This window comes from Nannobrachium achirus (genome assembly GCF_963921795.1).
Source record: "Nannobrachium achirus genome assembly, chromosome: 12".
NCBI classification, from domain to species: Eukaryota; Metazoa; Chordata; class Actinopteri; order Myctophiformes; family Myctophidae; genus Nannobrachium; species Nannobrachium achirus.
This window is the reverse complement of record NC_137832.1, coordinates 8343081-8369079: the sequence shown is the minus strand read 5'-3', so window position 1 is coordinate 8369079 and position 25999 is coordinate 8343081. Positions and strand designations below refer to the sequence as shown.

Here is a 25999-nt window from a genome sequence, read left to right as displayed (position 1 = left end):
TTTAAAATAGGCTTAAAGGGGAAGACCACCCATTTTCAATATTGAACTAAGTCATTAATATACCTTAGAGGAGTTGTGTGGAAATAAAAAAAAAGTTCCCCCTCTTCTGTGTTGTCTAGAACTGGAGGATTGATTTTGGGGTTTGCATTGCAAATTACAACTTGATGACATCACACATTGTACTTTACAATACAAACCCCAAAATCAATCCTTCAGTTCTCGGCAACACAGAAGAGGGGGAACTTTTTTATTATTTCCACACAACTCCTCTAAGGTATATTAATGACATAGTTCAATATTGAAAATGGGTGGTCTTCCCCTTTAAGTCATTAATTCATAATGTACTGTACCCTTTCCCTTCCCAGAAATGTAGCAGAGTCAATATTTGTTTTTGAAATGTAGGGGAGTGAAAGTCATAAGTATCAAAAAATACAAATAAATTACAACAACAAGCACACATGATTTGCAGATAAAGCTACTCAGAAGGTCTATTATACGAAGTCTTTTAAGAAGTATCGATCCAGACAGTAATTTCTAACATCATTCAATATCTGACCTCACAAATAAACATAGGCTACTGCTCATGTTCTTGGAACAATAATACAATCTCAACTTCAGAAAATAGAATGGTCAGAAATAATGTAAATACATTAAAGTACCAGTAAGACTCCCTAATCGGGAGATAAGCGACCGTCACGTAGCATACACAAACTTTAGAAGGCAATCAATCGTAGCCAATCAGGAGGGAATATGGGAAATGGGACAGATCCATGTTCAGTAGGTCTAATTAATCAGGCAATAATAATGCGTTGTTTCGCATAATAGAATTATGCATTCGCACCCAGAATCACCGTTACAGTATAACATATATATTTTTATATACCCTACCATTCAAAAGGTTTGGACAGCTTCTCTCACACACATTGAATGAGAGCTGTGTCCTAACTTTTGACAAGTAGGGTATATTTTTTAAACTCTCTCATACAAGATTTGTGGTGTTAAAATGTGTAAAACCTATGACATGGCACCAAATATGTTCAAATAAATATGAATTTGGGTGTCATCGATATAAAAACGAGAACCACTGCCCTACTGGAACCTATTTGCGCCTGTATCAAATCAAACTGACCATGAAATTAGTTTCTGCCAAGGTGTCAATACGGTGCATCTCTGGTATTCCCACAAGCACAGTTCTTTCCAGGTTGGAGAGGCTTTGGGACGGAGGCTGCTATGGACTGCTGTTGCTGCTGCTGTTTTGACTCAGAACATGATGGGTCTTGTCGCTGATACCTGGAATCACATGTTGTCTCTGGGGGCTCGGGCTTGAAGTGAAGATGTTCTTGTAGATGAGCTTCGGACGCATTGGGCTGAGGTTTACAGTGTGGACACTCCTGTAGATGAGCTTCAGACACATTGGGTGGAGGCTTGCAGTGTAGTTGAGCTTCAGACACATTGGGTGGAGGCTTGCAGTGTAGACACTCCTGTATATGACAAGGCTATTATAGTTAGTAAAAATAACAAAATCATGACTAGTAACTAGTAAAGAAAACATTTTATTAACTGGAACTGTACTAAAACAAAACTAATACAAACTAAAATCACAGAGAAAACATCCTTAGTTTTAGTCTTTGTCAGTTTTTCATAGTTATATACTGTACGTAAGCCTAATATTTTGAGTGAATATGAAATCTATCCTCCACTATTTTAGTGTTATGCGCTGTTCTAAATAAATGTAAAAGTATAGTGATGTGTCGAGGCGATGCGTTGAGCTGTAGCTGAGTTTGTAGATCTATTTTAGCCTATTTTTCTGACCTTTTTCCAATACCTCATTTTACAATATTATTGATAATAGAAGAAATAGAAAATAAAAAATAAAACTAACATTAAAACTAACAAAAAATTAATCATGAAATGAAGCCTTTTCACATAATAAATAAGCAAACTAATAATCAAAAGCGAAATCCAAATACAAACTTGCAAAACTATTTTATAACCTTGGTTTCAGACGCGTTGGGCTGAGGCTTGCGGTGTAGATGAGTTTCAGACGCGTTGGGCTGAGGCTTGCGGTGTAGATGAGTTTCAGACGCGTTGGGCTGAGGCTTGCGGTGTAGATGAGTTTCGAACGTGTTGGGTGGAGGATTGCAGTGGTGGTCGTGGTCCTGGGGTTGCAGTCTCCTCTCCAGCTCCTCAGTACAGTGGAGGTCCTGGGGTTGCAGTCTTCTCTCCAGCTCCTCAGTGCGGTGGAGGTCCTGGGGTTGCAGTCTCCTCTCCAGCTCCTCAGTGCGGTGGAGGTCCTGGGGTTGCAGTCTCCTCTCCAGCTCCTCAGTGCTGCGGGCGAGCATCAAGCTGACCTTCCTCTGATGGGCCAGAGCCTCCTCTTTGTCATTGAGCTACATGAAGACAAACAAACAAACAAAAAAAAAAATAGGTTTCGCTTCAGTCAAATTATGCCAAAGAAACGAAGATTCTGATGTACAAAGTTAATTATTCGAGCAATGAGCAATAAAATACTTTGTTTAACCACTTACACTTGGACCTATTTTTTTTTTTTTCTTTTTTTTTTCAGTCTACACCAAATCTCTCCAACAAAACATATGATTATGTTGGGGTGGTTGCTGCCTGAAAAGGTTGAGAAACATTGTGCTGGTGGTAAGTAAGGATGGGACTACTGTATTAAACCAACCTACACAATGCCCCACAATGCCATATCCATATTGACCAAAAACTTGGCGACAGTCGTGTGGATGCAAGTAAGTAGGTCTGAATGGCATGCTGTCGGAACCAGCCCAGTGAGGGTTTATATCCCTAAGAAGCCTCAGTGAAAGAAAAGACGTTCAAAATCCATACCAGGTCCAGAAGCTTGTGCAGAATGTCTGCCGGGTCATCAGACATCTGGAGCTCGGTGCTGGAGGGCAACAGCTCTCGGAACTTCTGGACTACACTCCTGTTGGCGCCTGGAATGCAAAGGACGCTCATTGTAACCTTCATTTCAATTCAGAGTACAATTCACCCTATGTCAAGTCCCGCCCGTTGTCCCGCCCCTCTTCACACCCATTGGTTGCCGTGTCTTGGTGGGACACTTGGTGGGGCACTCCATCCACTACCATTTTAATTCAGTTGCTTCGTATTGTTATTCTGTGAGTTCAATTCTAATTTCAAACTTGGTTTCAGTAAAATGGAGCTGCTCAGTGGCAGTATAGTAATGTTTTTAAATGTTTTTATTTATCCACAATTGATGTTTTAGTAAACATAAAAAAGGCGGAACCAGGGCGGGACAAGGCAGATAGAGCCTGCTGGTTGGTCAGTCAGGGACCATTACACTTTGTTAAAAATAGCAGATCTGCAAGCTCATAACGTGTTGTTAACTTGTCTGATCAGGTATTTTCAGCAAAGAAAGATTGGCGTGGAGGGAAAAAACATTTATTTTCTTTCTGTTTCTGTGTTTCCCCAGAAGAAAAGGCGGGCTTGACCGGTGCGTGGTTCTCAAACTGAATCTAAACCAGGAGTCTGGGGCTAAACCATTGATAGTTCGGAAACAAACAGACCATTACAGTTCTGTAACTCCGAGAGTGTACAAATGGACCCTTACGATTGTTTTTTTTGGTTCCATTTGTATACGCTCTGAGTTATGGGGGTCCGTGGCCTAATGCATATCAAGCTGGGGGTCCATGAAATATAAATACTTGCAGAAACACAGCTCCAGACAATACATTTTCTTGGTAAAAGGTGGCTAGTGTGTTCCTCATTCATGCTGTAATGAGCCTGACTGTCTGATTTAGTGCTGGTATGTCACCTTCTCCACACATATGTCCAGCAGAGGGTGCTGTGGCACCACTGTTGGCATCTGTCATTTTGCATTGCTTTTGTATTGACCCTCCTTTCTCTGCATGTTGCCTCTCTATTTAGTCAGACAACTGAAACAAGCATCGCCTCGGGATCAACACAGTCGTATCTTATCTCAACAGCACACAGTAGTCATTTTAATATAGTTTGGCTACACTGGCGTGTCGTGTGACGAGTCCAAAGGTGTGTCTCGTGATTCTGTGTCAACCACACATTGTTATTGCAATACATGCAGCAGCAGCTATACAAAATGTTATGCATTTTTAATAATCCAGTTATTCAGATTGATCATTCCAAATTGATAGATTGTCTACCAGTGTTCCGATGAGCCACATGTGCCAAATGTTGCTGCTGATGTTATACTGGGTGCGTGCAGAGATGGGCGAAAATACATTGAAAAGTATTTTGATACAAAATACAAACACTGGGTTAAAAAATGTATCAAAATACAAAATATAAATACAGGCCTGAGAACGTATTTTGTATTTTGAAAATACATGGAATACATTTTATAAAAATTGATGCAATGATTAGTAATTTTATAGATTGATTGCCAAGTAATAAATTAATTGCCTCCTAGATTTCTAAGAATAAATTGACCATACTATGGTGTTTGTCTTTGGAGCAGGCAGCCTAAATGTACAGTTTAAACCTTTGTGAATGTTTAAAATATGTCCATTTGAGAATAAAATGACATTGAAAAAGTATTTTGTATTTATACTAGACCTGGAAGTATTTTGATACAAATTACATCCAATTTTTTCCATCCCAGCCAAAATAATAAAAAGTATTTCAAATACATGTATTTCAAATACTGCCCATCTCTGGGTGCGTGAATTCAGGTAAAAAAGATAAATACCCAGTACATTGTTGCCGGCTCGACAGTTTATGCGTGCAGCCCGGGATCAGGCACAAATTAACTCATTTAGTGCCCATCCCGCGATGTCTCGCGAAATATTAAAAGATGTCCGGAGTGCCCATCCCGGGATGTCGCGCGAAATATACTGTATATACAGTAAAGCTGGCGTGGCCGTGGGCTCACCTTGGGTCCGTCTATCACTGTGGCACTGGTGAAGTCCGCGATTCGTTTCCATCGCATGTCCAGGCGCACTGGCGCACGCAATAGTGATCCCATCCCATAGAAAACAATGGTCTTTCTCATCTTTACAGTCCATTTTCTAAAAAAAAAAGACTTTTGATGCCAAGGATGGCATTGGATTCTCGCTAAAATAGCACAAGCATGAAGGCATCCATCTTAGATCTTTGTTTACGTTCTGGACCGGAACTAGTCACGTGTAGTGTTGTCAAAAATATCGATTTATCGAAAAGTATCGATTTTGAATATACTGTAGTATCAATTTTCAATTTGACTTTTCCATAGTATCGATAATATAGATACTCAGTTTTGACCTCGGTCGTTGGTTTACACCAACGTTATTTTTATGTGTATCCTTCCTACTTTGGCTTATTCCAAGTTATTCTAGAGGCCTATTTGTACTTAGAATGTGGAAACATCAAAGGCAGGCCTTTAACTCATTGGCCGCCATTTTAACATTGACTGTTTGGCTCCCCTGCCATTTTGTTTAATGAAAAAATTGATATATTTTTTTTATATTGACATTTTTCCTAAATTCTGTATTCTGTATTTTGTGTCATACAGGACCTGAATTGAAACAGGACCACCTCTAGTCTCACCAAAAAATAAAACAAATAAATAAAAAGCTTTTTTTTCTATAGTTGCAGCCATCTCAAAATAGCCATTTTTGACCAAAATCCAGCTATAATTGAAACAACTGGAAATATTGACCTTTTTGTGATCGATCGCTTTTCAAGTGGATAACTCACTTGATATTTGTCTTTATGGCTTCAGGCATTATCAGATAAGTGTACTAATGTAATTATGTAATAGGATTTCTTTTTTTTTTAATTTTCTGTTTAGAAAAATGCAGAGAAACATATTTTTATTGGCTATGTCTGACCATACACTCAGCAATTTCACATATATACTACTGTATATTGCAGTATTTATGTGAGCATTTATGTGAGCCCCCACTTGGGGGCGCTTTCTCTCTGTCTCTATGTGTCTGTTTTCGGTCTCGGATGGGTTTTGATCTGTACAGGTGCACACACACAAATAGACATCAAAGGGGGCATGAGTCTTTTTTCTAACATGTCCTAGAATGTGAAAATAGCAGATCTACAAGCTCTACAAGCTCAACACATCGCTCTGTGACACATTGAGAGCTTGTAGAGCTTGTAGATCTGCTATTTTCACATTCTAGGACATGTTAGAAAAATGTCTCCCCCTGCCCCTAAAAAAATCCTCTGCACTGCCCTGCTAAACAGCTCCTCTGCGTCTTTGCTCGTTAGTAATCAACACTAGTTGATCTCTTGCTTTTTTGGAGGAGCGTGGTGGGGGAGCGTGGGAGTTTTGGTGGTGGTCCACGACCACCACCCTTGAGAAGTGTTGGCTGGAGACCAGGCAGGGTAGTGAGAGGACGGACCCCCTTTCAGGGACCACTTCACTTGTCTCTGAATCAACTGGATCGCGTCGTGTGAACTTTATGTAATCGGGCAGTTTTATTGATTGATTTTGTAAGAGTTGATTATCGTGTTCCCACTGCTCTGCTGAGCGAAGCGTTGAGCCCGCGGACCCCCCAGGGACCCCCTTTTGCAAAGGACCGCCTGTTGACAATGGCCTGCTTGGCTGCTTGTGGACCATTACAAAACAATATATTATAGCCTGGATATATGGATTATACAGTAACCTGTGGATACTAATCAACCATCATCATTCTCAGGTATGTTTTAGAAGCATTTATATGGCGAATTGGCGATAATTTTTTTGTGTCTTGAGAGAGAGAGAGAGAGAGAGACAGATCTCTGAATCAGAGACTCTGATAGCACTATTTCTTTATGGGACTGTGTGCTGATTAGGACAGGGGGACCACTGAAACAGACAGTGGTCGTGGACCACCAGCCAGCTAAGAGATGTGCACACACACACACACACACACACACACACACACACACACACACACACACACACACACAGCTGTTTTTTTCTTCTCTTTTTTTTCGGCTGCCAGCCTTTTGAGCTCAAATGCGTCTTTTGCCAATTAACTGTGGTTGGGGAGATTTATACATTTGTATTGCAATTTGTACATTATTACAGTCTTTTTTTCAAACACACTTACTTTGATGTGTGATATTTTAGGTTCCCTTTAAGATAAAAGGCTCAGAATTTGTCACGAGCAGGGGGAGAATGTAATTAAACATTACATTATATAAAAGCTAATTCTCGGGACTATCGGGCCTGGCGGGGAGCGACATTGGGATTTTCTCGGGACTATCGGGGGAGGCGGGGAATGAGTTAAAAGGTGCACTACCATCCACCTCAAGAAGTTCTGTATTTTTCTTTAAATAAAAATAAACATTTTTGCACTAAAGTCGCTGTGGTTGAGTGGTATCGAAAATGGTATCGAGTATCGAAATTTTTCGAAATATCGTATCAAAGTTAGAAATCCAGTATCGTGACAAGCCTAGTCACGGGTGAATCTTGAACATCGTCAAGTGGGAATAAGAGAGTGGCCCGAACGTGACAAAATGCGGGCACTCTGGACAACTTAACCCTTTCATGTCCGGGCTCTAAATGGGTTTTAAGCACTGCAGGTGGGTCTATGATGGATACTTCACAGCGTGTATCTGTATCGTTGAGATACACGCTGAGGAAGACCCTGTGTGGTCAAAGGTCCGTCTGTTTGCTACTGCTGGGGGAAACCTGAAACAAATGTGGAAGAATTCATTCTAAAGTGAGTGCATGTCTATAGTGGCTTTTCCATAAAGCCTCTAAGGCTTATTCGCAAAATCTTTTTATGGAAACACTTCAAAATACGAATAAACTTTCATTATAATAAATGCGAATACATTATGATGTTCTGGGTCCATATAGTCCTCCTATAACACTTTCCCCCGCCGCTTAATTAACATCCATTGTATAACGTTAGCCCACAAAACAAACCGGTTGTTACACACGGAGTGACCCTTCGTCATCACACCGTGTTGCGCGTGCCAAAAGTGGCCGATCTACAAGCTCACAGCAGCTCGCATCTGCGACGCTGCAGGATGCAGTCGGCCCGGAGGACTCAACCCGGCGGCGGGGCGGCCGCCTCGGCTCGGGGACGCCCCTCGGGGACGCCCCTCGGGGCGCCCCAGCCGGTGTCGCTTGCTCTGTGCCCCCGCCGGGCGCACTTTCTCCGCGACGGTGCGTCGCGACCGGCTCTGGGTCGGGATGAGTATGCAGCAAGTCACAGCAGTGAAAAAATCAGCACGTGCTGTAAAGTGTTTACAGCACGTCGGTCAGACGGACCCAGGCTGGATCTGCCAAGATTCGCATTTCATCAGTTGGAAACAGGCTAAATTTGCGTTGTCTTAATAGGCATTTCTGATAATTCGCTTCCCTAATTCGAATACGTTTATGGAAACATGGCTTATGATGGACCCACCAACACAATAGTGGTGGTCCCCAGTTTGCTCGTACTGTAGTCATGATGGTGGTCCTTGGGTCAAAATCAGTTGAGAACCCCTGCCTTACACTCACAGGACTGAGGTCAGACTTGCCTTCTGATTTGCGTGGGCGGGACTTGATCCTGTGGGCGTCGGCCAGGAGCAGGAAGTGGTCGCTGCGCTTCCTGAGCTGCTGCTCGAAGGCGATGCGGAAGGCGTCGGCCATCATCAGAGCCTCGTCTCTCCTCCTGCGCTGAGAGTCTACCTACACACACACACACACACACACACACACACACACACACACACACACACACACACACACACACACACACACACACACAGAATATAGAACTATCCATATCACTTCCACCCACTTTAATTTAACTCTGAGAGTGTACAAATGTGACCAAATGAGCCAGAAAGGGTCCATTACACTCCAAGTTATCAATGAATAAATGAACACTTCACATGACATCACCACAACCACAAATGTATTTACGTGTAGATAATGCAGGCAGCGTGATATAATATATTATTAGTGTGGTTGCCCAACAGGGGCAACAAATGGCCCCCACAAAATGGTGAAAAGTGATGACTCATCACTAAACCATCAATTTGTGGGGCCGTTTTTAGCCCAATGAATGTTTTTCGTGCAAAACAAATGCTTGCAATGGATTCAGCATCATGAAAAACCCCTAGTTTGACCCCTCACGTGTTACTTAAGGCAGATTTATTTTTTGTATAGTATGTTTCCTGTATAGTAAAAGTTAATGGAACACAAACACAAATCAGTTTTTTTATGAGGTTCCCCCGGGAGTTGAATTTCAACCTTTTAGTACATATTATTACACACCTTTAGAAACACATTGGTGAAGACATTTCTTGGTAACGATTTACTTCGCAGATTGGTCAAATATCTTATAAAATCCCCTTATTATAAAAATCCACATAGGTTGGAAAACTAGACACACTATTTTAAAGCATCTGTAGACATTCTACCCAGAAATGCCAACATTGTGATCTGATCTATACAACCTTTTTTCCTCTCTTTCTTTTTTAAACAAAACCATATCAAAACGTACTCACTTACACCCCCTGTGTGGCACGTGGTATTAAAGCCCTTTTACCTGTCCATAAAAAATAAATAAAAACCCTGACCTCTCCAGCAACTTTCACTCTTGTGAAAGAATTGCAAATGCCCCCGTTTCCATGCCATACCCGAAGGCAGCATTCAGGAGAATAGCTTGTAGATCGGCTATTTTCACTACTCCTTAAACATTTGTTTTCTAATTTATGGAATTTCCGCGGGCTGAAGAGGTTGGGAACCAGTGGTCTAGGCCAGTGCAGTACCTCGTGTCGGAGCTGGAGGAGTTGTTTCCTGCTGGAAGCGGCGGTGCGGGCACACGGGCACGGCTCTCTAGTCCCGGGACACTGACACGCCCCCAGGACACCCAGCTGAGAGGGACAGTCAGAGGACACACAGCGTTAGCCACTTAACCCATTTAGAATGGGTACACATTATTGTGTATCATTATTTTATGCTTTAACTATTGAAAAATAGCAGATCTACAAGCTCACAGCAACAAGCTTGTAGATCTGCTATTTTTGAAAAATCGTGAAAATTTGGATTTTGACCCGATTCTATAAGTGTCTTTTGAATCCTTCAAAGATTTTTTGAAAAACCTGTGTTTCTATGTCAGCAATCTAGCCAGCCATCGTCAAAGAAAGGGTCCTTTTCACTTAACTGGAGCTCAGTTAGTCTGTTCTTGAGAGACTACTATATGTCAGTGGTTCTCAAACCTTTTCATGTGAAGGACCCTGAAAATTGTATTTATTTGGCCACGGACCCGCATCTCAATATTTAGTTCCAGGGACCCCCCAGAAGCAAAATTTGAGTCACAAACCTTCGCTTTGAAAATACATAATATTCAAAGATTTGCACACATTTTCACGACTTTTTCAAAAATAGCAGATCTACAAGCTCGCAGCGCGGCACTCGGTGCCGCGCTGTGAGCTTGTATATCTGCTATTTTTCACTGTTTAAAGCATTCAATAATTCTTCTAGGCCTAAATGGGTTGAATCCCATTATGGTGAGTAGAGTTCTTTTGGCTCTACGTTAAATAACTTTGCAGAAAATAGCCAAAGCATCTTCTGTCTGTTAGTTTTCTATCTGCAATTGTACGTGAAGGTTTTTCCCAGATACAATTTAAGTGGCTGAATTAGCTCTGCAAATATCGATTATCCTCTATAGAAATGATTCAGTCAATTATGGTTTCGCATTCACTTTCAGGACCATTCAAACAAAATGATGTGATAAAGATAATCACTATGAACAAATGTAACAGATTTTAGCCAACCTATAAGCACACAAATCGTTGCACTGCCACGCATTGTATGCTTATACATTTGCAATCTTCTCTCTCTCTCTCTCTCTCTCTCTCTCTCTCTCCCCCCCCCCCTCTCTAAAGCCACTAAGGTCACATAAGTGGTTCATTTAGTAGTGATGTGTGTGTGTCACACACACACCTCCAGGACGGTGACCTCTTGACCTCGGCCACACGGAGGCTTGGTGCCCTGGAAGGCCTTCTGCTCCCTGACACTCAGCATGGACACCAGCTCCACACACTGCTGGTTCAGAGCTACACACACACACACACACACACACACACACACACACACACACACACACACACACACACACACACACACACACACACACACACACACTTTAAACATTTGTTTATGTCCACACAAATTAAATGCAAACAAGGACGCAAATATTATAGGTGCAGTAAAGTTACATTTACAAAATGTCTTCATGATACAATGGCATGTCGGTGGGTACAGTATACTGTAAGTAGCAGCGTCTCCGCCATATGTGGCGGCTGCCGATTATAGCCGACACGGCACAATACTTTTTTGTTTAACTTTTTGGGCATCCCGAGTTGTTGAAACCCTCGAACAACCAGCCCTAGGCTGCCAAAAATCAAAAAAATAGTCTCCACCTGTAGCCCAGCTCTGAGATGGCACAGTGTATGTAGAAGTTGTTGGTATTTAATGGCCGTGGTCGGTGGTCATGAAAGCTTCCTCTAGGCTAGGATCAAAGTTGCTGCTATCTCTAATGCAGACACTTCCCTGGACTCTTCATCAACCACAACAACATCTGGTGTATTAGGTGGCAAAGATGCGAAGATGTCTGAGTTCACGCGCACGCACGCACGCACGCACGCACACACACCTTTAGATCAGTGGCTCTCAAACATTTTCATGTCAAGGACCCCCAAATTCATAACGTATTTGGCCATGATGACCTCCTTCTGAAAATAATTTGCGTCAGGGACCCCCAAAAGAGAAGATTGTTAACAATGCTTGTAATTTCATGTCAAAATGTTTTAAAAATTGCTGATCTACAAATCTTCATAAAAGTAACCGTTTTGGAGGATTACATCCGACAGTGACAATATGTACAATACAGTATGTATTGTAATGTAATGGAACTTACCCGCATTCTCTGCTCTCAGCTCCTGCACCTCCCTCACTCTCCCCCCGAGACTGTCACTCAAAGTCCTGTTCTCTGTGCACACCCTACACACACACGCACACGCACACCCACACGCACACGCACACACGCACACAAAAACATATATAGATGGAAGAAGGTTTCTACAGAGCCGTTTTGAAGCCACTTTCTCTGCTAATTCAAATACGCCGTCTTGGAACTTCCGATCCAGTAGGAGCCCTAGGAAGCATACTGTACCCTAATTGTATTATTGATTTAAAAATGAATGGGACCATAATACGTTATTAAACGTATATCATTATAATTAACAGTTCAACTGCCAGATTTATTATTTATTTATTGGGGCTGGTGCCAGCAAAAAGCAGCTTACCTTTGCAATGTTATAGAAAATGATAAGATGAAATGAAAAGATAACCTATTACATGTGTACTTTAGCCAAGCTGGCGGCAGAGGGCAGCCTTATGCAAAGAATGAATGTGAATTGGGCCGCTCCGCTTGCCATCCATTCAGAGCATAGAAATGCATTTCTAGATCAGATCCGCAGAAAACAGCCAGGAAGTGATTTGGGAGTGATTACTTACGTGCGGTGGATTTTTGAGAGCAGTGTTACGGGAGATGTTTTTACTGTACACGGCGGCGCGACCCCTCATCAGCTAAGCTTACAGTCATCAGACAAGGTAAAAAGAATGAGCCGTATTGGCAGCGCGCTTGGGTCAAAATTGGGGCGAACGGGAACGTCTGAAGCAGTAAAAGAGTTAAAAACAAACTAAAAATATTGAAACCATAAAGTATTAATAAAAATGTTTACTACGGTAATAAAATCAAGTATAAAGTCTGGCCAAAACCGCATCACTTAAATGGAGTGTTGTGTAGTGGCGTGTTCTCTACTCCGTGTCATCAGTGCCCATTCCCTAGCTGGGGTTGGCGAAAGTGCCATTCTGTGTGGGGTTTGCATGTTCTCCGCGTGTCCCCTTGGGTAGGTACCCTCACAAAAAAAAAACATGCAGTAATCCTGGTCTCTATACTGCCTCCCCCCTGCCGGTTGATAAGAAGCGGCCTGCTCACTCACTCATGCACTGAAGGAAGCATGATCAGTTCGGGGCTCTCCCCAGGTTGGCAGAGGGAGAGCAGAGCCCAGGATTACTAGCCTGGCGGGGCCCGACGTCATACTGCGTTCACTCACTCGTTCCTTCCCCAGTATAACGTCTGTCATTCGGCCTATAGGCAGCTTGCAAAACATCTCTCAGCCAGTCGAAAGAACGGCAAACAAACACGTCTTTTCGGCCGATGAACTCCCTTTCCTTTTTAATTGTTGTAATTGATTCCAACTCTGAAATAACTTCACTTATTGCTCGTTTTATCGTTTCAGCGTTAACTGTTACACTTGTTGCATCGAGGGCAGCCATTGTTGTTTTGAAAATGCTGCAGCAAGCATCTACGTCACAATCTACACATGGACCGGGGGAAGCTTTTCACTTGTTGTCAGGAAGACTACGTTTGTTGTGCGGACAGCAGTCACTGACTGGCCCCGATCAGAAAAGAATCAGGATACTCGCTGCCTATACCCGGAAGGCCAGACGTTATACTGGGGAAGGAAGGAATGAGTGAGTGAACGCAGTATGACGCTACAGGATTACAGCTTAGGCAATTGGCACTAGGTGAAGAATGGGTTACAAAATTGTGGGATACAAAATGTAAAAGATAAAGGTGACAAGAGAGTAAATAAATCCCCACCTGTCATATTTCTGCTGCCAGGACTGCTCCAGGTTCTTCAGCTGCACCTGGTTGAAGGTCACCTCCCACTGCAAGCCATTCACTTCCTAGAAGGGGAGGCAAGTCAAATGAATGTGATAGAGCAACGCTTTCTGAAGCTTTCTTTTGGAATATCCATTAAAGGAGCTGTAAGTGATTTTACCTATCCATTTAGAACGGGTACACATTATTGTGTATCATTATTTTATGCTTTAACTATTGAAAAATAGCAGATATACAAGCTCACAGCGCGGCACCAAGTGCCGCGCTGCAAGCTTGTAGATCTGCTATTTTTTTTAAATTGTGAAAATTAGAATTTTCACCCGATTCTATAAGTGTCTTTTGAATCCTTCTAAGGTTTTTTGAAAACCCTATGTTTCTATGTCAGCAATCTGGCCAGCCATCGTCAAAGAAAAGGTCCTTTTCACTTAACTGGAGCTCAGTTAGTCTGTTCTTGAGAGACTACTATGTCAGTGGTTCTCAAACCTTTTCATGTGAAGGACACCCAAACTGATATTTATTTGGCCGCGGACCCCCATCTCAAAATATTTAGTTCCAGGGACCACCCCCAGAAGCAAAATTTGAGTTACAAACGTTCGCTTTAAAAATACATATATTCAAAGATTTGCACACATTTTCACAACTTTTTCAAAAATAGCAGATCCACAAGCTCGCAGTGCGGCACTCGGTGCCGCGCTGTGAGCTTGTATATCTGCTATTTTTCAATAGTTAAAGCATTCAATAATTCTAGGCCTAAATGGGTTAAAGAAGCGATTTTACCTACATTTAAGGTCATCTTTCGTATTTTATTTAACCTTCTAAACTTTTTCTAACTTCAGACATTGAACCACTTATAAACCCTATAAACTTAATTGACCCGAGGTCCCCCAAAGCTCTACTACGGTAGGTCTGCCTCTCTTTCCTCTACCAATGTCTACGCAGAAAATAGCCGATCTACAAGCTCACCGTGCACAGCAACGTGACGCGTTGTGAGCTTGTAGATCTGCTATTTTCACCAAACATTCGGCCCAGAATAAGGAAGCTAGGTCACCGGAACCAAGGATGATTTGTTTTCAATTGATCAAAGATGGTTTAAATGGAGTTTGAAGTTCAATAGGTGAGAGGGCATATCAAATAGATATTGAATATTGAATCAACTCAGCGTATGAGTAGCACGGTAAGTTGTGCAGTAAGTACTGGGAGCTGATGGTAGGTGTCGTGCTCCATCTCCCAAAGGTCTAGCCACGCCAGCGCATTGTGAAACGGGGATGGACTCCCGCACTCTGGCTGATAACAACAATAAGCCTCTCTGACCTAATAATAATCTTCATCGTCCCCAAAGGGAAATGTGTCTTCACGAGTCTGTTCTAACAAGAAACAACACATAATAACCATATAATAACAACACAAACATATCACAAAGACAGGTCATCAGTACCCCACTATACACAGAAAACCCTCTTAGTGACGGGGCCGATTGTTAAGCAGATTGTTAAATAGCCCCTCAGCAATAGCTGAGGGGACAAAGCTCCCGCTGAACCAAACCTTGAGCCACTTCAAGTTTCTGTATCTTCGCCCTGATGGCAAGAGGTGGAAGTAGTGATGCAGAGGATGTTCAGTGTTATTTGTTATTGAGAGTGCTAAGTGTGTGATAGCCTTATTGTTCATATCAGACAGTGTGAGTGTGGGAAGTCAGATGATCTTAGAAGCAATACCGGTAACACTCAGCGATGTCATTACGTGCGCATCCCGCATCAAAAACTCATCCAAGTCACCCAGGGACTCATTCATGTCATGGTCCTGGGGTCCCGGGGATGCGCCTCCATTGGAGTCCATGTTCAAATAATTTACCGCGTCGCGGTAAAAGAAAAAGAAATGTCCACAGACACCACCATTGTTCATGGGTGAAAGCATCTTACGTTAACACAAATAAAACCCACGTAGAAAGTCTTAAACAGGCGATAGAAACGTCAATGTTTTGATTCCACCGACGTCCGACGCCATTTTGCGCGCGTAAACTTTATATTGAGGACTCATAAAACTTTTCTGGGACCCATTTGAATGACCACCTGTGGGTCCCGGGACCCTTTACATTGAAAACCTAGTAACATCACTGAACACTGTAAAGTTTGTTTCTGTTTGGCATGGACAGTATAGTGAAGAAACATACTACAGACAGACAGACCTACTTACTTTCTTACTTAGGTGCCGTACAGACACAAAATGTCTCTTTTGGGCCCTGGAGCTGAAACAGTGCAGTGAATCATACTTCTAATGACGCTGCGGCGTAAACCGTGTCTGGAGAACGTTGTCACTCGAACGGTTACATTAGCCCATAGGGCTGTTAGCCAGAGACTGGTGAAGGCATGCTAATGTCAACAACGAGCCAATCCCTTGTTTGAACAGCCCTGGAGGTGCAGGAGTATCACCTACCTTCTCCAAGGCCTTGGCTCTCTCCTCGCTCTTCTGCAGCAGGCTCTTGGTGTGACCGGTGGCCTTGTCTAGGATGGCCTGCATGGGACAACATTATAGAGAGTACTAGTGGTTAGGGCTGTCACAATTATTACATAATCGTCTAATCGTGATTACTTGACATTATCGCAATTATTTTGTCATAATCGTCATACTCGTGAATGTTGAAAAATGTCCAAAATAGTGGAAATAGCAGATCTACAAGCTCACAACGCGTCGCGATGCGACGCGTTGTGAGCTAGTAGATCGGCTATTTCCACTATCAAAGTTATTTTTTAAGTAGTAAGTTGTCAAATATGTCAGTAATTTCTTTGTATATTTAGGTTATGTGTCATATCTACCATGTACAACTTCAAAGTCTAAAAGCCAAACAGAAATGTAATTATCAACGACAAAAACACAATTAAATCGTTAATCGCCAATTATTTGAGTGACAATTGATCGTCATGTAAAATGTCATATCGTGACAGCCCTACCAGTGGTGTCAAACAGGGATGGGACGATAATCGCTATTATCGTTTATCGTGATAAGAAAACACTCAGGATAATCGTATCATGGAGATTTAATTCATCGTGAAATTTTCCTCTGTCATCAGTTCACCTTTTATTTGCCGAACTGCATATCACTTAAACCCTCTATAATTAGTCAAATGGACATGTAAATAACATACTTGATACAGTCTTTTTTTTCACTCTCTACCAAGCAAGGTATACTTAACAGGGATGCAGTCTTTATTGAGGAATAAACCCTGACAGGTTAATTATTAGAAAAATAAACAAAAACAAAGTGCTTTATTGCACCAAATAAATGTCGTGACATTTCGAGCAACACTGCTCTTCTTCAGACTGAGGGTAATTATTAGACCCTGATGCAAAGGGGTGATTGACTTGTGAGTCACAGTGACCTTAAAGGAGCTATAGTCAACTTTTTCTTGAAAAACGGATGCTAAAATAAAAATGATGTTTCGAAAATATTTTATAAAAGAATAAGCTTCATATATGTGTTTCTATTAAAAAATTACCACACAAAGCGTAAAATAATTATAAAATAATCATTTTGGCCATTGTCAGACCGACACTTTGTTTATATTCTAGTCTATAGAAAAAGTTGACTATAGCTCCTTTAATATACTGTACATTGTGTTGCATTTCCTTTTTCACAGTTCAATCAGGGGAAAGCGTGGGCTCGTTTTCCTAGACCTGGCTGCTTTCTCTCACAAAATCTGGCAACAATGAGAGCTACGAGAGCTAGATCAGCTAACACAGGGATGCTGACAGAACCCTCGCTAAAAACCCCAGGACAAAAATCTACTCGTGCTAGACCAGGGGTCCTCAAATACAAATCTTGAAGGTCCACAAATATTTTTTTGAAACCGGTCTGGGTCCGGGGAAAAAAATAAAATAATAAACATATATCCGCTTATTTTTATGTCGGTCAATCTTATATAGTAGGCAAAGATACAAAAAAGTACCAACCAGGGGTTGACACTATGGTCTCAGAGGCACTTGCCCGTCTGGCAAGTACAGGTCATGTTCTACTTGCCCTCAGGTCATGGCCACTTGCCCTCATAATCTTACATTAGGGATACCTTTCTTATATTATTTTACATTTGCTAATGTTAGTTTTTTTTTGTAGTTTGTTGATGCAGTAATGGTCTTTTTCCGTTTCTTTCTTTATTAAAAGGGTCTTTAAATTATAACTTCACTGTCATCTGGCCTGGCCTGGCCTGGGGACTCTGTCTCTGAGTCCTCCAAAATCATTTGGGGACCTCACTTCACTTGACTAAAGAACAACAACAACCCATTGAAAGGAAAACAGTAGTAAATCAATGTGGAGCAGAGATATTTTGCACTAGTGTTAGTTGCTCTGGTTTCTTTTAACAAACTGGGATAATCTTTGAATAATTTATGCTTGTGTCGCAACGTGAATATCGATCTGAAAACAAGTTGTTGCGCGTCGGTGACGATTGACGAAACGGCTCGTGGCTCACTCCTGTACTGTACCGAGTACTGCGTGCAGCTCGCCATGCAGAAAGAGAGGCGGCCGTCACGGGCCGTGGCGCGTCGCCACAAACTCTCCTGAGAGAAGATTACAATCCTGCAAACGTATTCACACGTTGATGTTGATGTGCGTGAATGAAACCCACTGATTTATAACTAGTTGCACTGTTGCAGGCTGCAGCCCTGCTCTGACTGAAAGCTTCCACGCACAGTCCGTCATAGAGAGGACATCCCATAATACTATGTATCCCGGCATCAGCCAATCAGCGCGTCGTTGTCTCTCTCTCTCTCACACACGCACACACACAGTCTCAGAGCGCATGCAATGAAGTGAACGAGAAGTGGAAACGAGGAGATATTTTCCGATTTTTTATTTTTTTTTTATTTTTACTATAATTCGTCCTGGGTCCGGTCGGCGGTGCCTCGCGGTCCGGACATGGACCGCGGTCCGCCTATTGAGGACCCCTGTGCTAGACCATTCACCCTCCTGCCCCCCAAACTGTGGAATAAACTCCCTGTCACACTTAGAACAACAGACTCACTCCCTAGCGTCCACCGTGGCCACAAGACTGACCTCTTCAGACTCCACCTAAGCCCATAGCACTTACTGTAGCACTCACCTTCCCCAACAACCATACATTAAATCTAGATAGCTTTTTTTAAAGTTCATATAAAACTTTTTTACTAATTAGGTGCTTGGTCTACCTACGTCATTTTTCTCTAGATTGATATGTCTATGCATGTCATGTATTAATGTTGATGTATTGATGTATTACCTTGCTTATTGTATTGATGCACCTTGCTTATTGTTAAATCGCTCTGGATTAAGAGTGTCTGCTAAATGCCTCAATCTTAAATGTGTGGTGTATGTGTGGTAATAGCATAGACATAGGAAGGTAGACGCCTCCTTCGGCTCTGGGGCATAAGCATCGCAGGATCGAGGGATTCTGCATCGATTCCGCGTGCAGCCGTGCATCGCTGCCTTCCACGTGCGTCACAGAAAAGCATTGTTGTTTTTGACAGCAACTTTTGATTTAGTTTTAGTCATTGTCTTTTGAATAAAATGTCATTTAGTTTTAGTCATAATTTAGTCGAGTTTTAGTCGACTAAATATCACAAGATTTTAGGCGACTAAATCTGCAGTTGATTTAGTCAACTAAAATGTATTTTGGCAGGCCTTGATGGCATCGTAATGACTGATTTTAAATAGCCGATCTACAAGTTCACAACGCGTTGTGAACTTGTAGATCTGCTATTTTCAGCGTGTAACACCTGAGAGCAACCAAACATAAAATGACTCTCTTCTCCGCTAGTCCCTCCCTAACGTTTTAGTCTAGTTTTTATTTTGTTGACGAAATTGTCAATATATTTAGTTTTAGTCATCATAGTTTAGTTTTTATTTAGTTTTCGTCTGTGAAAAAAAGCGTAGTCGACAAACATTTTTCGTCATAGTTTTAGTCAACGAAATCAACACTGCGGAAAAGGTTGAGAACCAATGCTTTAACTCTCTCCCAGCCATTTACAATAGGCTTGTGCGCCTATACTGCCAGGAATTTTATTAATTTCCAAGTTAGCTTTAATCTAACCCAACAGGGATCATATTGTTGTTGAATGTAGTACTAGTACTATCCACTAGAGTGTGCCCAACGATAATCTCCTAGAGTCTGGACTAGCGAGTGGACAGCAGTAGACCCATAATGGCGGCGCCCATTGGCGGCCATTATGTCTCCCGGTCCGCCGAACGGGAGCTATAAAACACGATCCGAACGTCGTGCGCACGCCATTTACACTCGTTTTTGCTCTTGAGTGACCAATCTGTCAGTCCAGCCATTTTTTTCCGAATGAAAATCGGTCTAAAAATGGTAAAGTTTGATAAGAAAAACGTCAACATTCAATGCTGTAAAAAGGCCCATTCTATGTTATGGCCGAACGACTTCCGGGTTACGTCATCGATGATGTCACTTCCTTCGAATATGTAACTTTAGACTAAAATTAAGCTAGAAAGGTCATTTATAGCTCAAAAAATGTCAAAAAAATACCAAAATGATCAGAAAATTATCCCCAAGGCGACGTTGGGCGATCTGGCTGCCTCACCCTCCTCAAAATGGCGACGTTTGGCGATTTGGCTGTGAACTAGTTAATGGGCAGATACACTGTGTGTGTGTGTGTGTGTGTGTGTGTGTGTGTGTGTGTGTGTGTGTGTGTGTGTGTGTGTGTGTGTGTGTGTGTGTGCGTGCGTGCGTGCGTGTGTGTGTGTGGGGTCACCTGTCCCTGGAGTATTTTCAGGGCCTCATATTTGCCCTCCAGGTAACGACGCGCCACCTCCAGCTCACAGCGCAGAAACTCTGACTCCTGCAGTGATGCACACAGCGAGGACACAGGCCACAGTGAACAAGACAAACAGAGCATTAATCCACCTGACATCTTTTCCTCGGAGGTCAAACTGGGCCTCCAACTAGATTTTTCTAAGATATTTGACAAGGACAATACACAAGAAAAAAGAAAAAAAAGATTATCAAGATATAAAAACATAAAAAATACACGTTTTAAAGGGTTCCCACACATTTTTACCAATTAATTTCCAAAACCTTTCCAGAATATTTAACCCAATTTCCAGGACTATATAACAATAATTCAGCTCAATAAGAGGCCGCTTCCTCCTATGTGCAATGCCCAAAGACAGGTAGTGTATGCCAGTGGTTCTCAACCTTTTCAGGCCGTGGCCCCTGAAATAATCATGTTTTAACTGGGGACCGGCACCCTGACGAGCACTAAGAGTTGAGGAATTTTGTATAACACAGTTCTATTGTGAAAATAGCAGATCTACATGCTCGCAACGCGAGGCGTTGTGAGCATGTAGATCTGCTATTTTCACAATGTCTGCCTCTAATATTTGACAATTTGGCCCATGTTTAATTTGTCATTTCAGAGGTATTAACAAAATCAATAACCAAAGACAATGCATAGATATTTTTTTCCAGGACCTTCCAGGACCCTTGATACATTCCAAAACTTTTCCAATACTGGATAAATATTTTTCTAATTTCAAAATATTTCCAGGAATTTCATGACGGTGGGAACCCTGGTTTTATTGGATATGAGCAGCACACACGCAGTCCCTCTTCCGCTGATATCTTGTTTTTTATGACTTTTTTTCAAATTGTATTGTATTTTCGTATATAGGCTACCTCTGTCACTTCCTGGAGTCTTGTCCTCAGCTCATCCTTTGAGAGGTCAGCCGTGGACTCTAGATGATGATGGAGAACATATGTCAGTATACCAGACAATACTGGACAATAACAATATTATAATCCATATCGTGATGTGAGACCCTTTGGAAACAAACCTTAGGCTCTTTGTGTCACGCCTTTTAAAGGACAAACTTTTTTTTTTTTTCTTTTTTTTACAAGGGTTCATATTTTTGATTTTAATTAGAGAAAAGCAAAGATGAGTGTTAAAATGTTTTCATTCACTGTTTTCTATTGTTTTAGCAAATGTAATGATTTTGATTTCAGTGGGTGGGGGCATGAGTACATGTAGCTAAATACTGTATATAAGTATTTTAGACACAATAAGCCCATTCCCAAGATCACCGGCTTATTATGTTTAAAAAGACATATTTAGCTACTTGTACGCATGCCCCCACCCACTGAAATCAAAATCGTGAAAATTGCTGAAACGATAAAAAGCAGTAAATGAAAACGTTTTAACACTCATCTTTCCTTTACTCTAATTATATAAAATATTAACCCTTGTTGTAAAAAAAAAGTTGTCCTTTAACCTGTTGCACTGCCTGTACTAATAAGAATAGTCAATAAAGTATTCAATAAATCAATCAAACAAATAATACAATATTATTGCCACAGTAGTAGCAATATTGAGGTACATGGTCAAAAATATTGAGACATATTGTCCAACCCTTTGCACATACGGTATATTAGATTAGTAATATACTGCAATGCTGTATATGCTGATATTCCATCTCTTCTTAGAAGACGCGTGCGTGTGTGCGTGCGTGCGTGCGTGCGTGTATAACAGATGTTTGGCCTTCAGTCTCCTGCTCTCACCTCTCCCACCAAAGTCAACAGAGTGACTCAACCAGAGTACACAGAACACACTGACCAGCAGTGATGTGTTCACACTATCACAGCCACAACAATGTCCAAGTACTGTAGGAACAGCTACACCAGAGGTTCTCAACCTGTGGGCCGGGGCCCAGTGGTGGGCTGGGAGGATACTGCAAGTGGGCCCCCAAATTATTGTAATTAAGCGCTGCCAGTCAAAGTGACTACTGGCCAATCACAGCCTGTCTTTTCCGGGACGGGGCAATTCAACAGAGCTTTATTGGCGTATGTGTGACGCACATAAAAGCGGTGCACGCGGAAGCGATGCAGATTTGATTCCCACAGTTCCTGCGATGCACATGCCCCAGAGCCGAAGGAGGCGTCTACCTTTCTATGTCTATATGGGCGTTCCCACATAACTTCCGGGTACGATGTCACACGCATACCCTCTATTGGTACTTGAGTACAGAATGTGGGTAGTGGGTACTTCTTCCACCTGTCCTTGACGCGTTATTTGGAATCGCACCACAATTCTAGTCAAACCCCGCTCACAGAAGCTTCTGATTGGCTCCTTTTGGACCGCGCAGAGGTGCTGGGTGTTCCGACCACCTAAACCTAACCTCAGTAAAACCAACGCTGGTGAATGCTAACCTGGTGACATGACATGCTAACCTGCCGACGCTGGTGAATGAAAACGAGCGGCTCCGCCTGGAAATGTGGTGCGATTCCAAATTGCGCGCCCTTGACATGAAAACCTTTGCGGATAAAACCAGGCATAATCTTACGCGTGCGTGTCAGTCTCCTCCAGGGGGCGCCAATCCTCTCTCCCTCCGGCAGGGGTCTGTACAGTCCAAGGATGGAGGAGGTGGAGGTGCTAAAGGGGGTCCGAGCCCCCTTGCCACTACCCTGCAGACTCCCCCGCTTCAGGGGTCCCGCCGCGGTGGTGGGCGGAGTCGGCTCCTCCTCGCCGTGGGCGTGGCTCCAGCTCTGAGCGACGGCGGCGGGGCTGACGGACGGCAGCGTGGGCTGGCTGGCCGTCCCGTCGCCCAGGTCCCCGCCCGCCATGTCGTCCTCCACGGCGTGTTCCTCGCAGTCGGCGCGCCGCCAGCCTTCCTTGTCCCCCTGCATCTGCAAGAAAAAGAGTTACACTCAACATGAATTCATTCATGTCACGTGCACACACAGACATCAAAGGGGGCTTGAGCCCCTGCCCTTTTATCCGTCTGTAAAAAGTGCCTTCTCCAGACCATGGATGCAGTTTTTACTATGGTGAAAGAATTGCTAATGCCCCCTTTCCATGCCATACCTGAAGGCAGCATTCAAGAGAATTGCCTTGTCCAGGATTGACTTGATTATGTATAGTTCACTGTGGTATCAAGCACCAAAAATAGTTGCGTTGTTGTGAGCTTGGAGGTCTGCTATTTAAAGGGGCCACACCATGCTTTTCAAAATATATATTTTACTTAAATATTGGTCCTTAATACGGTTTTATACAGGTTTTAGCCTAAACAACCACTCAGATATTGAAATGTCACGTTCTGTCTTTCTCTAATTCTAATACTGCATTGTAGAAATACTCAGCTGCAAGTAGTCCAGAATTCAACATTTACTTGAGTAAAAGTAGAAAAGTATTGGCATCAAAATGTACTTACCAAAAGTAAAAGTGCAAAGTGTTTGAAAATAGCAGATCTACAAGCTCACATCGGCTATTTTCAAACAGCCAAGGTAACAGAATAGGGCTAAAGTGTTTTATGTATCTTTTATAATAATGTAGGTCTATATCTGCAAAGTAACAAGTAACTAAAGTTTTCAAATAAATGTAGAGGAGTAAAAGTAGGCCTACAATATTTTGGATCCCAGTACTAGTCTGTAGTAGTGGAGTAGAAGTGAAAGTATGGGGCTTTTAAGCCGTGACATCATTTTGTAGGCAGAGGAGAATCTGCCCCCAGATCATTTTCTGTCCCTCGCTATTTTCAACAGATCCGAGACAAAAATAACGACTAAAGTATAATTCTAACACTTTCCTTTCAACAACAAAGAGAAGAAAAATGTGTAAATAGTAAAAAGATTAACGGAAACTGGGGGCAGAAATTCTCCTCTGCCTACAAAATGATGTCATACTTAACAGCCCCATAATATTATCAGTAATTGTAGGCCTACTTAATTAGTTTACTGACTTTACACCTCTTAAGTTTAACCTGTGATGAATAAAAGTGTCCTTTTCCGTTCTGTCCAGCTGGTTCTGATATTCGGCTACAAAAATAAACAAAATAGATCAAAATAAAACAATCTCTTTACAGTAGGCCTATTAGGCTATAGCACTTATTTTGCCTCATCTCTTATGAGCCGTTTGACAGCTGTCATATCAGCCAAGAAAGACCAACTTATCCTACAACATCTGTCAACAACAAAGTGCGACAGCCTCAAAGAGCGACTTTAAAATAAGTTTGAGAATAAACATGGCAAGCAAGCGCCAATTATTCAAGTTGTCTATATTCTAAATGTGATGAAATCTATTCATGGCAGTTAAATTATGTTTTTAACTGAAAGCTGCTGTAGTTTGTGTTCACTTCTTACCTTGCGGTGATCCGTGATGTATGTTCCACACTAATTGGCGACCTATCGAATTATGTTACTACAACAGTGGTAGTGGTTTTGTCAGAGCCTCATCACCAAGCCTCTGGGTTTTGTAAGTCACTTTATGGAATAGTTATTATGACTCACTCTGGGGAAAGAAACAAAGAAAGTGGCACACATTATGCGCATTCTGTTGAGTTTACTAAAATGTCTTGCAAGGAAGCAAAACAATAATAGTAATACAAATAACAAAGCCTATAAAGACTTTAATTCGTAATTCTGTGTCACCTGAATTTCCCAAATGAAATAGTATCATGTGTTTAAAATCAGTAGGTCTACTCGCGTTTAACTCAAACACAAACCAAAGGCGACCTCTAGAGTCACCGTTTTCCTGTAGGTCACTAATTCCGTTGTGACGCCAAGGATAGCACTTGTAGCCTATTCCTACTTTAGTGCTGTGTTGCTGCTGCTTACCTGCAAACTGGACTGAGGAATCAAACAGCGTTGCCTGGTTTCTTTGAACAAACCGCAAAACAAAACCCCAGTTGAGGAAGAAATTAGATGACTTCTATGACACATTGGAGAATCATTATAATGTATATTCGGCTTATTAATTCATTGTAAATATCTGTTATCTCTGATCAAACTCGAAGTGGAATAGGAACCCTCCCACCCAGTGGGATGCAGACTGTAGTACCTAAACACGCCACTAGGCATTGGTGGAAAGTACAAACTCAAGTAGCTTGCTGCCTGGCCCTACAGCCTACATAAGTACATGTTTTAGTTACTTTTACTTCACTTGAGTAGGCCTATGACCATTTTCCAACAGCTCCACTACATCACAAGGCAACTATACTTTTTACCACACAAAAATATATATTTTTCTGCAAGTTCCTTTGTAGATTTAGACTATTAACAAACATGCATTAACTAACTAACTAAGCCCTATTTTATACTTTGTATATTCGAAAAATAGCTAGTCTACTGTACAAGCTCACACTGCGTCAGGCCCCAACGTGATTCTATACAAAGCATATTTTAACTATTGTTATTTTAAGTAGACTATATTTGTTCTTCCAGCAATGCCACTACAGGGAGCCGTTTCATCATCAATATTACAAATACTGTGTACTTTATGTTGGCTACTCTAATCTTAAACAAATATTAGATTAAAAGGTGTAAACCACCATTATTACACTGTGACTGAGGACAAAACAAAGCTCAACATTTAATTAAGCGAAATACTTTTTTTTAATTCAC

General features: G+C 41.9%; 1 protein-coding gene across 1 annotated transcript; it reads right to left on the bottom strand.

Annotated features, from left to right (window-relative positions):
- Nucleotides 1-205: 205 nt before the first annotated feature.
- On the bottom strand, nucleotides 206-24781 carry ccdc125 (coiled-coil domain containing 125). The gene is made up of 13 exons (XM_080738435.1): nucleotides 24740-24781; nucleotides 22948-23290; nucleotides 21287-21345; nucleotides 20364-20450; nucleotides 16059-16136; nucleotides 13608-13693; nucleotides 11856-11938; nucleotides 10880-10992; nucleotides 9703-9807; nucleotides 8464-8614; nucleotides 2848-2954; nucleotides 1995-2390; nucleotides 206-1481 (listed from the first exon to the last, which is right to left on the bottom strand). Exons 2-13 carry the CDS (start codon nucleotides 23288-23290, stop codon nucleotides 1155-1157), a joined length of 1935 nt encoding a protein of 644 aa, XP_080594561.1. The 5' UTR covers nucleotides 24740-24781; the 3' UTR covers nucleotides 206-1154.
- Nucleotides 24782-25999: the final 1218 nt, after the last annotated feature.